This window comes from Pieris napi, chromosome 6 (genome assembly GCF_905475465.1).
Source record: "Pieris napi chromosome 6, ilPieNapi1.2, whole genome shotgun sequence".
NCBI lineage: Eukaryota > Metazoa > Arthropoda > Insecta > Lepidoptera > Pieridae > Pieris > Pieris napi.
The window spans coordinates 9776698-9791664 of record NC_062239.1 but is presented as its reverse complement, the minus strand read 5'-3'; the positions used below and the strand labels follow the sequence as shown (position 1 = coordinate 9791664).

General features: G+C 34.6%; 1 protein-coding gene across 2 annotated transcripts in view; it reads right to left on the bottom strand.

Moving 5' to 3' along the window:
* Nucleotides 1-14321, bottom strand: part of LOC125050567 (myrosinase 1-like) — a 36232-nt gene extending 21911 nt beyond the window's left edge. The window contains exons 1-11 of one of the 2 annotated variants that reach the window (XM_047650492.1): nt 14195-14320; nt 13878-13981; nt 12211-12358; nt 11085-11251; nt 9279-9539; nt 8027-8115; nt 6242-6389; nt 5618-5781; nt 3701-3853; nt 2405-2496; nt 688-873 (exon numbers count right to left, since the gene is read on the bottom strand). In XM_047650492.1, coding sequence (XP_047506448.1) covers nt 738-873; nt 2405-2496; nt 3701-3853; nt 5618-5781; nt 6242-6389; nt 8027-8115; nt 9279-9539; nt 11085-11251; nt 12211-12358; nt 13878-13981; nt 14195-14250 — 1518 coding nt within the window. In that variant the 5' untranslated portion in view covers nt 14251-14320 and the 3' untranslated portion in view covers nt 688-737. Of the gene's footprint in view, nt 1-687; nt 874-2404; nt 2497-3700; nt 3854-5617; nt 5782-6241; nt 6390-8026; nt 8116-9278; nt 9540-11084; nt 11252-12210; nt 12359-13877; nt 13982-14194 lie in introns of those variants that run through there. The other variant, XM_047650493.1, reaches the window with a different exon arrangement.
* Between the last annotated feature and the right edge of the window lie 646 nt (nt 14322-14967).

Here is a 14967-nt window from a genome sequence, read left to right as displayed (position 1 = left end):
AGTCTCTTTCTGAACTGTACTATAAAATTAAATAAATCAAATCACTACAACGTTGTTTTAGGTCTGGGCCTCATATTTCTGTATCTCTTTCCGGATCATTTATACATCTAATAGGAAAGTAGTTGATCAGCCACCATCATCATCGTGCTTGACACACGCCGTTGGCGTTTTGGGTCTAAGCAAGCTAAAGTATTTATAAATCTTTTAGTGACACGTTTAGTCACAGCCGTGTGGTCATTCAAAGTAATTTGACTTTGACACTAGTCATAGACAAGTGATGTTATTAAGGGAAATAAAACAGAAGATTCGTTAACAATTTATTTAACATAAAGTATGAATTAAAGCCATTAAAATATCTCTACGGTTGATTAATTAGGTAAATTAATCAAAAATAATCTAAATTATCTGGTGTCATCTAAATCTCAGTGCATCTATTTAATGTTATTATTTAAAAACAAATTTAAGGAATAAAAGGACTAAATCTGTGCTGATATAACTTATTAATTAATTAAAGATTATAGTATTGTCTTTCATTAACTTAACCTTTACACATTCAAAGAAAATACTTTTTAACCGGATTAAAGTTATGTATTATTATAAATTTACAATTATTTAACATTTTAAATTTAACCGACGTTTCGCGTGCTTTACAGCGTGCGTCGTTAAATTTAAAATTATGTTAAATAATTGTAAATTTATAATAATAAAACTTTAGACCGGTTATTTTTTTTTTTTAATTAAAGATTAGTTTTTAAATCATCGTCATACAATGAACGTGTAGATATAACATTGGCATAATAGTAGGCGGAAGCGCGTGGAGTACGAGGGCGGTCCGGGTGTGTGAAGTCAACGTCAACAAGACCAAACTTCGATCTAAAAAATCAATAAGGATATAATAATTAATAGATAAATAAATATGTATCGTCAACACATATTAGAAAGGAAATTCAGAAAAAAAAACTCATGTGTGCAATTCACACGTGGTAGAAGTGAAACCATCAAAAACAAAGTTTTTATAATGAATAATATGTAAATTATACTTTTTTCACTAACTAAATGTAGGACTATGTTAAATTTTCATTTATAAGTTTAATATCAATATCAATCTTTAATTTGATAAAAACTAAAATAATGGAAGTTTGAAATTCTATGATTATTACTTATTTAATTTTTTGCACATCTATGTTTTTTTAATTCAGAAAATGATCAAATACACGCCAATTTAAAGTTTATACACTGCACAAATCTTCCCATCTCATTCTCTCCCACGCTAAATCCTACGAATTTATGCGTCTGACTCTTTTTACTGTCGCTTTTTCCGTTGCATCCGGTTTGAAATCACAACGATTCTAAAGAAGTTTCACTTCAAAAATTACAGTACCATTTACGCAAGTGATACGTAACAAATAATTATAAAATTATCGGTTTTTTGTAATTTCTGCAATAAAAACAGTTTTAAAATTATATAATGGTTTTGACATACTATGTGCTTGACTAACATGATCACTGATACTTTTAACTCGTGTTATTCCTAAAAAAATACTAAAACTTTTAAACTATAATGCTAACATATATATTATATATAACAAATAGCAGACCTGCCAAGCGTTGCTGTGGCTAAGGTTTTTGTTATATTACATAGTAGCAAACTATTCAAGGGAAACGGTAGGAGAACACCAGTCATGGGGACCACCATGCTTTTTTGGTGGTAATGCCATTCAATTATAGCTTATGTGAAACGTTGGTACTTTCAACACAGCGCCATCTGTTACAATTGTATCAAATAATAAACAAATATTTTGCAATAAAATAATATTGAGGGTATAAATTGAGATGAAAACTATCATATCTTTTAAGTTGGATCAAACTAAACACGGTGTGCAAATTTGATTGATATTGGTTCGGTAGTTTAGGAGTCCATAGCGGACAAAAAACGTGACACGTAATTTATATATATAAAGATAAATAATTATTACAAACACAAAAACATTATGCTATACATAATATTGTTACGAACAGTTTTCTTAATTTTTTTACAATTTAGAGAAGTTTTCAGCAAGCTGAAATGTGATTTATGGCCGTTTCAAAAGTTCTCCAACCACGTTTCAGTTATTTTCAGACGAAGTTATGATAATGAAGCTTAGTGATTAATTGCTGTTAAGTGCGCCTTAAAGCGAAATAATTAGTGACAGTATTATGTGCGTGAAATTAATGAATTTTTGCGCGTATAATTCTATTTTACCCTTAAAGAGATCTATAGCTTTTCTATTCCATCCCCTAGCTCGTAACAATACTCTGATACTATCTCAGTAGATACGGAAATAATCAGAAAACTAAAGATTGTTTTCCGATAAAATTGTGAAATGAATTAAAATCTTGGCATATTATGAAACATATTACTTACACGTAACCATCATTCCACTCAAAATTATCCAAAAGTGTCCAAGCCGTGTAGTAAGTTACGTTCACATTGTCCTCGGTTATGGCGAGATACACCTGTCAAACATCTATATATATAAAAGAAAGTCGTGTTTGTTACAACACTTATAACTCGAGAACGGCTGGACCGATTGCCATGGTTTTTGATTTGTTGGATTTGTTTCCGTCCCGAATAGCAGAATAAGCAATAAAATATCGGATAAGTTATCGAATAACAATAAATTAATTCATTAATTTTACGAATGCAAAAACCATATGGTGCCATCTGTTGACAAAACTACGCATCATTTTACGTCGAATTCGTGTCAGTTCAAGAAATTCCGATCTTGAGGTGAATGAGGAGATGCATAACCATGCTTTGATCCTGATCAAAAGATGTTGGATATCAGAAAGTGCTTAACATGCAGTATCGCCATATTGACGCTAGAGAGAAGATGCCTAATGTGTAAAACTGCCATTCTTCTTTCGCAATGGCAAGCAATAAAACAATTCTGTATTTGCAAAATAAGTTGTATTAATGTTATTACCTTAATGAAATCCTAAAATAAGTTAAATTAAAGTAACAAGGATATTATAAGGTTGTAGGGCGGAACGAAGTTAGCCAGGTCAGCTAGTTATTAATATACTATACATAAACATTACTAGAGATCAATATTTTATACCCTCCGGCCAGATTAAACTCAAATACACCGCTCTTAGGTAGTAGTTTTATAATATTCTACAAATGTGTGAAGAAGATTTTATTACTAATTTTCTTCCTATAGAGCAACATATCAGCCTTGCGATTCTGTAACTCACTTTAAACAATAAACTACAAGGAGGGACCTTATCAAAATGCCAAATCGTTAAATAACTGCTTCATGACTGATTTGAGCGCGACCGCCGCTGCGAAAACCGCTGTGAGAGTTCGAAAAGTGAGTTACAGAATCGCAAGGCAGAATTCACTTTTTCATTCTTAGACTAAATGAAGAAAGTTACCATAAAAGGTATTTGGAAAAGAAGTCTTTAGCAACGTGCATCTTTCAATTGAAGTTTGAGGTTGGTAAAAAACATCGGGTAGCTGGCCTTTAAAATAACCTTAAACTTGCTGAACCGACTTTCAAGAAAATAGCACACCAATACTAAAAAGGCCGGCAACGCACTTGTGAATCTCATAGCATGGGCTGCGGTGTAAACATCCATGAACCTCCAGCCCGTTTGCCTTCTCTTATAAAAAAAATATAATTCGCAGCGTGAAGTACTTTTTTCAATTCGAACGTACCTGTTCCAAATGAGTCTTATAATAATTAACTCTATTAACATCATTAAGGTCCCGTTTATCACTGGCATAACCATTTTCCATTATTCTATATTCCATGTCCCCGTAGGTCTTCTTCAACCAGGACAAGAGACGTCGTAGTCCTTCTGGGTATTCCTGCAATTCACAAAATGTTAACTTTAGTTTATGTATGTTAGATCGTGTTGAATACTTTATATATGTATTGACGGAGAAGTACCCTAATTTAATCAAAAATATCTCCATACCATTATCATTGAAAATCAAAAGCCCTGAAAGCGTTAAGCACCTTCGGGGCTACCCTTTAAGACTAAAGGTGTCTGCCCACTATCCCGTAGCATACCATGACCGTACTAGGACCGTTTCAGACAAAAAACTATTCTTTGTATTGAGAAGTATGAGACTATGCCCACTAGACCGTTCCGTCACCGGCCGACACCGTAGCGTGCCATGCACGGGCCGTCAACTATTCGTTGGATGGAATATTTTGCCGGTGCGGACACGCACGCACACGTGCATGGCAGGCGACGTTGCCAGACCGCTGCGCGCAGGCGGCTAAACGGTGACTGAGCGGGGAGTATGACCGTTACAAACTCGTTTTAATCAACTAAGTGCCTAAATAATGTCCAATATTCTCCTTCCGTTTTGCGTTTTTTTATAGAATTGTGAATCCAGTAGCGTCGAGTGTTTTTTAGGCATTCCTCTTCATCAAAAATGATAGCAATCATTGCCAGTTGTTCAATCGTTAGTTTCCTTATAGCCATAAGTAACTATTTCAATATTTCACCACATTAACGCGTCTACGCAACACTGATATTAGTACGAGAATGAACCGATGCCTTACGAGTGTATTGAAAAGATTTCTGCCGTGTCACATACGGGCATCATACAGATAAAATACGGGTTACACTTACATACGCGTTGTAAACGGGTTCAGAACACTGTCGGCCCGCTTCAGTGGGCGAAATAGAGCGTACCGGATTGCTTTCCGGGCTGGATGCGTTCCTAGCACGGTCATGGTATGCTACGGGATAGTGGGCAGACACCTTAATTATATGGATATCCAATAATTGGCGGTAGTTGGTACTCCTGGACAAAGTACTGTTTAAAACAATCATGAAATAATTTAACGAATGTTAGCTTTTAATATTTATTTAATTAAATTCTAAACATTTTTATGAAACATATTCTTAAGAACAACTACAAGTGCGCATGTGCAATAATTACTCATTTGACTTGTTCGTATGTTTACGAATTGTTACGAATTGACTCGAATAACTGCCCGAAGTGGGATGGTCGAGTTGGAGTGGGGAATAGATGATGACAGAGGTTGTAACACATACGCACGGGCAATTCCTTTGTTCAAGTTTGAAGTTATACGTAAAATCAGTGTGTGAATTATAATGAATCAAGTCATCATTGGAGTGTTTAAATTCCTACCCTAAGAACTAGATCAACTCATTGGTCTAGTGGTTAGTACCCCTGACTGCGAATCCATGGGTCCCGGGTTCGATCCCCGGCTGAGGCGAACATCGATGTGATGAGCATTTGGTGTTGTTCTTAGGTCTTGGGTGTTTAAATTTGTATTTATATGTATATCTATCTATAATATGTATGTATATCCGTTGCCTAGTACCCATAACACAAGCTTCACCAGCTTAGCATGGGACTAGGTCAATTGGTGTGAATTGTCTTTAAAAAAAAAAAAAAACTAGCCCTTACACGATGAAACCAAATATCGATGTCATTATCCTAACATCGAAAATCTTTAGACTCATATGAAATCAGTATTTAGCAAGCGTAAAAAAAATATTTAAACTCTTACTTATCATTATCGAGAATTGTAATGGTTTATCGTAAGTTATATTGTATTAATACAGTGTTATTTTCCGTTATACTTACAAAGAACCAATCAGAAGAGGTTGGTGGCCACTCTGGCGCAGGTTCCAATAAGGCATTTATTTCTTCACAGCCGTATAAAGGCCACTTTCCAATGTTTTCTCCCTCTTTCGGACTTCTCACTAACCAGCTGGTATAGTAATTTAAGGCGTAGAAATCAAATGTTCCTACAAAATCAGGAATGATGTAAAAATTGTTTTTAGTATTTGGTAAAAATTGTGGCGTGGTTTTAATATCACACAATAATGAAGAGCTGTAAAAAGGTTTAGGGATAATAAATTTCCTATGCATGAAAATGCGCGAAAGACGGATGACACCAGTGCATTTTGTCAGTGCAAGTGCCTCAGTGATAGATCCAACCGAAATAAAAAAAAATATTTTTCTTCATGATGCATGGATAAAATAAATATATTAAAGAAACTTAATGAATGTGAGAAAATTCATTCTACCAAACGTAAAGATGCAAAGGAAACACATATTTGAAAGCCTAAAACTATTAATTTTTTGTTTGTTGTTATTTAGCCAATTTGTCATTGTATCGGTTAATATTAAGGTGTATATTGCAGAACAAAATTAAGATCACTAACGGTATTGATTTAAATCCAAAGTTAAAATGAATATATCTACCTTTAATCAAATTGATCTCTTCAGTAGTCAACGGTGGCAATCTGGATCTAGTGTAGCCTTCCTGGGCACTTTTCTCTGCGATATATTTTTCTACGGCTGGAGGCCAACCGCCTTCTTTTGAATAGATTGCATGGGAGTATAGTCCACCCTATAAAAAATTAAAAAAATATACTAAATGTGTATTATCAGTTTTATTAGGTGCATTCGAAAATATAAGAATTAAACAGCTAACTAAGCTGGCAGTATAGGAAAATTATGTTTTTATTTATTTGTGATCCAAACATCTATTGAGAGGGCTGACCCATACCAATGGTCAGATTTTTAAATACTCTTCGAGGGTGTACATCGTAATACTGAGAAACCGCGGACGAAAATGTAGCACTCAAGGTGGTTTAGAAGTTTTTAAGTTTTAATATAGTTTTAAGGAACTTTGATGAACATCCAAAAAACTAAAGCCATGACCAATAGTAGGAATTACAGAGTAATAAAAATAGATGACAACACAATAGATTATGTATCTGAATATCTTTATTTAGGTCAACTGATATCCAACCATGATTCAACTACAAAGGAAATAGAGAGAAGAATTGGAAATGCATGGAAGAGGTATTGGTCCCTAAAAGAAGTTATGAAAAATAGTCAAACAAGCATGCACATCAAGAGAAAACTTTTCAACACATGCATCCTACCAATTCTTACATATGGCTGTCAAACATGGGCACTTACCAAAGCAAAATGTGAAAGATTAAGTGTAACCCAGAGAGCCATGGAAAGAAGCATAATAAAGAAAAGAAGAATTGACAAAATAAGTAACAAAAAATTAAGAGATAAAACAGGGTTTGCTGACGTTGTGTATAAAACAAAAGAACTAAAATGGAAATGGGCTGGACATACCATAAAAGCAGATAAATGGAGCAAAATTGTAGCACTATGGCAACCAACAGGCCATAAAAGAAACAGAGGTAGGCAATTTAAAAGGTGGGCCGAGAAATCATGCAAATGGTTGGAAAGACCTGGACGAGATTGGTATACAATAAGGAAAAATGGAGGACAATAGGGGAGGCCTTTGCCTGTAGGCATACAGAATCAGTTATCGTAGATTAAGAAAAAACAATATTTATAATGTACTAGATGACCCCGTGAACTATGTTTCACCAACATATATTTCTGTGAAAACCTTTAAAATAGACCAAAAAGATCGGACCTCATACAGCAGACAACATATTATGAAACACATATTTCTGAAAGAATCTACAAATAAATGACTACCAAGTGACAATTTTTTATTTCTAAAAAGACGTCCAATTTCCCAACTAAGAACAGTTTTTATTGGAAAATCCAATTGTCGTTTTTAGTATTTTTCTTTAATTGTTATTTACGTTTCCCACCGTTTAAACCTTCCCTGATCTTCCACAAATATTTTAAGATCATAATTAGCCAAATCGGTCCAGCCGTTCTCGAGTTTTAGCGAGACTAAACGAACAGCAATTCATTTTTATATATATAGATATATTTTGTATTTCTGATATAAAGCTATAAATAAATATTACTTTGAGCGAACAAGCGGGTTTAGGCAGGCAGGCTCTCAGCATGACCAATACGTGAAATCGATGAACTATCGTAATAGAAAAGTGACAATACATATTTTATATGAATTGTATAGAAAATCTAAGAAGCGCCACGTGGCCATCATTGGATTCCTTTCTTAATTTGGAACTAAACAGAAACATCTCACCTAACTTGTAATCGTTAGAAGATAATAGTAGCAATAAAATAAAATCTTACATTCATCTGCAGTACAAGCTCGGCTAAATCTTCGTATTCCTCTGAGTGTGCCTGAGGCCAAATAATTTGATTTGTCAGCGAAACTTTTCCTGAAACAATTTCATTTATTAAACAAAAGACCAAAATTAAACCTAAAGAATTAAAAGTATATGGTTGGCAGGTAATAAATAAGATTTTCATCCAATTATTTGCTGTATTATCGGAATAAGAGTAGGTAATACTCGCTAGATTAATACGAAACTTATTTTTTTTTTATAAAAAAAATATTGGTTGTTTGTAAAGTAGGTTTACGATCGAGATGTTTACGTGATAACGTCTTATTGGTGATATAAGTTTTTGGGAAGTAAGGAATTAATGAAGATAACAATTTTTTCAAATATTAAATTACATCTATCGCTTTATTCACACTTTTGATGATAAATTTCGGGTGTAAAATGACAAGTTTACTTATTCGACTATGATATACATTTTTCTTCATACATTCACGGAATGACTGGCAGCGCTCGAGATGAGACGGGAGATCGGTCCGTCTCTCTCTCGTTATACCTGCGATCGCGCTCGTGAGGTTTTGGTGTGACACAAGTTTCTGAACATGTCACCCGACTAAAACGATTTTAAAGACGTTATCACGTCAAAAAACAAAAAGTAAAACGTAAGAAATGGCTTAGGAAAACAAGATTTAAGTAACAAGGCACTAACAAAGAGACTAGAACTTTTGTCAGTTCACTCAACGGTCAATAAAAAAGGTAACAGCGAATCATTACCAGCGAACGAACGCCGCGAAATCAACGGTGTCGATCCGTCCCAGTTCATATCGCATACTTAGCGATGCACTCAACTCCATCTTTGCCTATTATTTTTTTCTATCAAATGATATGTTTTATGATATTAAGGGTCTGTTTCACAATGTACGGATAAGTTCTACATAACTTCCAAATTAGCTATTTATTACTTATTGGTAGGATAAACACTATTGTTGCGTTTCACGACTGTCAGATAGGGCTATTCGTCACATGAAGTCCATCATAAGTTATGAGTCCGATGAAGTGTCAAATAGCACAATTTATTTTACAAATAATTTATGTGTTGCATAGCTATTTGGTACTTTATCCATACATTGTGAAACAGACCCTTAATCTATCTAATTGCACTGTTAACTAAAATATGATTTTGTCTCCTGTCAAATTGCACGCTGTGTCAGAATGATAACCATCAATATAACATCATATTACTTTAAACACAAAACCCTTACCCCCATATTTAGGCTTATACTCCTCGTCATAAAGCCTCCAAGCTTTCGCGTGAGCCAACAGCACGTTCTTATTGCACAGGTAGCTTCCAAACCCTGGACTATATATACCAGGGGCAAACGAGCCCAAGGTGTAAGTACCCTCACAAGCGACAATACCCTCATTGATGGTAATCCAGGATTTTACGCGATCACCAAAGAGGTCGTATGCCACGCGAGCATAGTCCGCAAACCATTCAACTATGAGAGGATTGGTCCAACCACCTGAAACGAAAGTTTTAAAAATTAGTCTTTTTGCCTCTTTTCATCTCAGCGTAATTACAGTGTGTCAGAGTGAGATGAATGATGTTATAACTCTGAATATGTTTATGGAAGGGTCGATTCATAAACATTTAAAATCCAAGGTAATCAGGCGTTTAACTAAGAAAACCCTTATTCACACTTAGCAGACAAGGAATAGATGTTGCACGCCGAAATGAAATGAAAGGAAAAATTAAGTCTCCGGCGTTTCAAAGCTGGGGGGGGGGGTAAAAGGTTCCCATTATACAAAAATAGACTCCAAGGGTATTAGAGTTGCTAGTAGAGTAACTCTCATATGGCAAATCCAATACGTTTTTTGACAAACAGGAGAGACACTAAGCGCTAAGTTTGAACTACTAATAAAAGTATTCTATATTTAATTAAACAATCAATTATAATAAAATAACTATTTACATTCGCTTTATCAGGATGTATGTAACATAACATATATAACATATATATATAAGGAATAGATAAATAAAGTTAAAAGGACTTTGAAGTAATATTTTCGCCGCTTTGATTGCATCCCAATTTATTTCACATAATTTTAAAAGCTTAACTGTGGTTTCACCGCGTCGCTAGTAGATTCATGTTGGACAATGTTTTTTCAATTAATTTAATTTATTTAATTCATGTTAACTTCCTCAAGAAATGAAGTATGCAAAATTATTTTTTATAATAATTACAGAAATTTGTGCGCTTGAGCAGCTTATCTTTAAGTACAGATATTATGCAGCACGCATTTTCAATACGCTACCACACCACAAGGGAGCGCGTCTATTAATAGCCTACTTGTCGTGTTTTTCTTTATCTTATTCTAGATTTGTGTTGTACAATTGTAAATAATAATAATAAATAGTCGGTGCAAACAAATTCAATAAGTCATAGTTACGTAGTTCATCCAACCAAGATATATATAGGTTCTATTATTATTTAATGCAAGAGACGATGGCAAGAGACCGGACGGTATGAGTTTGATTCCATGGAAGATGGGTCGGGTACTGGTATGGGATGCAACCTGTTCAGACACGCTGGCCCCTTCCCATCTACATGGAACCAACTACAGAGCTGGTGCGGCTTGTGAAGCGGCTGAAAAAAATAAAGCACGCAAATACAGGGGTCTGGGCTCAGAATATGATTTTGTCCCATTCGGTGTCGAGACCCTTGGTCCGTGGGGTCCTAGCGCTTTAAGGCTTTTTAAAGATATTTCAAAAAGGTTAGTCGACATCACAGGAGACCGAAGATCTGGCAGCTACCTCGGACAAAGAATTAGTCTAGCAATTCAAAGGGGGAACGCTGCCAGTATCTTCGGAACCTTGCCTAAAGGGACTCCTTTTAATGATATATTTTAGTTTATTTTAAGTTTATTTATTTATTTCAATGTATATTATTTTATTATTAGTTTTATTATTTAAATATGATTGTGGTATAATATAGGTTCTTGGGCCAATATCGTCTACTATCTACTAAAATATCTATCCATCGTCTCTATATAAAAATAACATTTACCCAGATCCTGCAACTTCTGCGGTAAGTCCCAGTGGTAGAGAGTGATAACAGGTTCGATTCCCTTCTCAAGAAGGCCATTAATAACGTCATTGTAATATCTCTTGCCGTCCTCGCTTATGTAGTTGGAGAAACCATTTGGCAGTAGCCGCGGCCATGATAGTGACAATCTGAAAAATATAGGTTGGACGACTTAAAACCCCAATTTTAAACAATTTTTTTGCGTTGTATTTGTTATACCTATGTACGTACTGATTTAAAATAATATAAAAAATACGTTATAAGAGTTTACAAATTATAATTGTATTGCTTGATCAAGGCGTTTTCGTTATTTTTTTGATAATAGCCAAGGTACCTATTATAATCATTTTCTAATTGATTAACTATGACAGCTTTGCGTATGTTAATTGCTGTCATAACTATAAATTACATCGTCGAAATGTAAATATTAATATGTCTTGCCAATATTAGTAAATTATTTCTGTTAGATACTATCATTATACATTATGAGAACAAAGGTAGTCAATATTTAAACTCAGATGTAAACTTTATACAGCTGGTTCCTACGTGGAAATACAACCGCGCAAACATTAACAAACGGTAACTATTGTCGACAACGGCGAAATGAAGGCGATTGAGGAAGCATTCTACGGCTGATCTTGCTCGCTCACTTGGATTTAGTGTGAAAATATCATTAAAGCATCAGAAAGATAAAAAAGCTAATAAGTGGTTGCTACACGAACTAAGTCATGCGAGACTTACGCGGCGAAGCATGCAAAGCACTCCTGAATCGGCATAAAAAAGAGAGAATTCTAAATCGGCTCTAACAGCGGCATTCGCTGTTAGAGTTCGGCTTCGGCATTCAATAAACAATAAACTACAAGCTCCCTCCTTATCAGAATGCCAAATCATAAAATGACTGCTTTACGACTGATTTGAGCGCGACCGCCGCTGTGAAAACCGCTGTGTGAGTTACAGAATCGCAAGGCTGTACCCTGCAATGAAAAGCATGACGACAACCGTAAGCGTTATATAAAAAATGCATCTTAAATTACAAATATTCAACTTCAAAGATAAAGACCTAATATTAATAGAATAAAACGTTTTCACAGCTATATCTGATACTGACCTGTAGAAATCTAGTCCTAATTCAGACGCTAGTTGAACATCTTCCCTCCACTTGTGATAGGAATCACAGGCCACATCGCCGTTTGATTCATCCACTATGACTGAAGGCTTTTTGTGACTGTAGGTATCCCATATACTAGCAGACTTGTCTGTTTATAAGAAGATTATTTTATAAACATAAGATGTTTTAACTGCTGTCTTGAAAGGAATTCAGTGTTTCTACAACTGTTGATTTTTTTTTTTAATTTAAGATATGAATAGTAGAGAGAGAATTTTTAGATTAATGTTGTCTCACAATGATTTCTTTCGCCGTAAAGCGAGTGTTAATAGCTCACACACAAAAAATATTGTTGTTTAGCCGGGAGTCGAATGTACTACGTCAGGGTAACACTGTTTTTCTACAACGAAATATCTTTACAAATAAAACTGTTTAGCTGTATGGGCCCCGATATACAAAATAAATACAGATAGATTAGAATATATAAAAAGGCGGTTTGTTAGAGCTTTATGCTCAAAGTATGGTCTTAGGCGCAAAATTAATCTTGACCAGCGTCTGGCCCACCCTCGGATGGTAAGTCTTGGAAGGTGGAGGAACACCTGTGCACTTTACATAAAATAGCACATCAAGGTACCGTCGCGTTCTGTGCTTATGTCAAGGCCACAACTATTTATGTCAAGTCAAAAGTCAAAAATCATTTATTCATATAGGTAACACAATGTACACTTATAAACGTCAAAAAAGAAATAAACATTAAATGCTTCCAATTATACATTTTGCCAGTTCTCAAATCAAGAGCGTAGAACGGAAGAGAAGAACTGGCAATAAACTCTCCGCCACTCGTTTTAATCTCCAAGATTTTTTTTAAACAACGTTTGTAAGGAGCTGCAACCATTACACCATGTTCCACATGACATCTTAAGTAATAAATAATAGTAAAATAAATTAAAAAACTAAGATTTGCCCTCTATCAGCAGGAGGCATGGTGAAATAGGAGCACGCACTTACATTCTCGTGGGAACAACACGCAAATACATAGTTGACATCAAGTACGGTCAATCACCACAAGTAGCCGTTTACGATTATGACGCATGGCCAATTGGCCAGCCATCGGCCCTCTCGCTATTTTAGGGAGAAAGACAACCCGATGCATGTACACAGCCATGATACCCACAGTATCAACAATGTATCCCGGAATGGTCCGCTCGCTAGAATTTGCAAGTTTTATAATTCTTGGTGCTCTCATGTTGATATTTATCACAATAGGTTTTATGAATTTAAAAAGATTATTCGCGGTGAACACTTGCAACCTGAATAACTTGTATTTTTTGTCATCAAATTTAATATATGTTTACTGTATGTTAATATATAGAAAAGCTGTGTACAGGTGTACCTAATTGAACTTCATGTTTACAAATGGTTTATAGTAACTTTATGTATTAAATCAATCTGTGATCTGTTTCTGTACCGAACATGTAAAAATAAAATTAAAAAAAACAACTACATATATCTATGTTACAAAAATTGACATGATATCAAATAAAGTTTCCTCAGTATCACACACTGTAAACTTTCAAGAAATGAAAGCACTTTTTTCCTATAGTATTTGATTCGAATTATTAATAATGTTGTGGTTGTTAATTATGAATTTGGCATGAATATTTACTCACCACTAACATTCCAAGCCCCTTCAACTTGATAAGACGCGGTCGCCGCTCCGAACTTAAATGCGTCGGGGAATCGCCGCTCTCCGCGTACGACTGCTATTAACGCACTAGTAATATAAAATATATTAATCTAATAACTTTAAAATTATCTTGTTTTAACTTTATACTAATATTTAAAGTTATCGGGATAAATAGATATATAGATCCTAGTGTTTTTTTTTTTCATTAAAATTTGAAAAAATAACTGCTAAGGCGAGGCGATAATTCACTTTAAAATTTTATGTCACCGTTATAAAAAATCCATAAAATACCATACATACCTAAAAACGATTAGCTTTAAGCAACACATTGTTTCGACTGAGTATACAATATACATTGCCCAAGAATTGTGATAATATTATCAGTCATCAGCTAATTTAATCTTATATCCGATGGCTGGCCATGCGTCTTGTTCGTGAATGGATGCTGCTTGTGGTGACTGGTAGTACTTGAATTCGTGTATGTTGGTTATTTCGACTATGTGTTTGCGTGTTGTTCCCACGAGAATGTAAGTGCGTGCTCCTATTTCACCATGCCTCCTGCTGATAGAGGACAAATCTTTGTTTTTAATTTATGTTATTATTATTAATTACTTAAAATCACATGGGACATGGTGTAATGGTTGCAGCTCCTTACAAACATTTTGTAAAGCAAAAAAGCGATTAAAAAGAGTGGCGGAGAGTTTTTTGCCAGTTCTTCTCTCCTGTTTTACGCCCTTGATTTGAGAACTGGCAGTTAATGTAAAATTAGAAGCATTAATATGTATTTCTTTACTCACGAGTCATAAGTGTTTAACATTATGTTACCTATATGATTAAATTATTTTTACTTTACTTTACTGTATCTTATATTTTAATACATACCTACATACTTACTTATTTAAACAAGTGGCGACAAAGCTCTACATGGCTACGAAATTATTATAAAATTGATATCGTAACGGCCGCCCAACTTAACGAGATTTCATACTTTATGGAATACACATTTTGCGCATTGATTTTTACTCTACTTTGGTACCACGGTATTGGTTGATAAATGTTAATAACGTACTTAT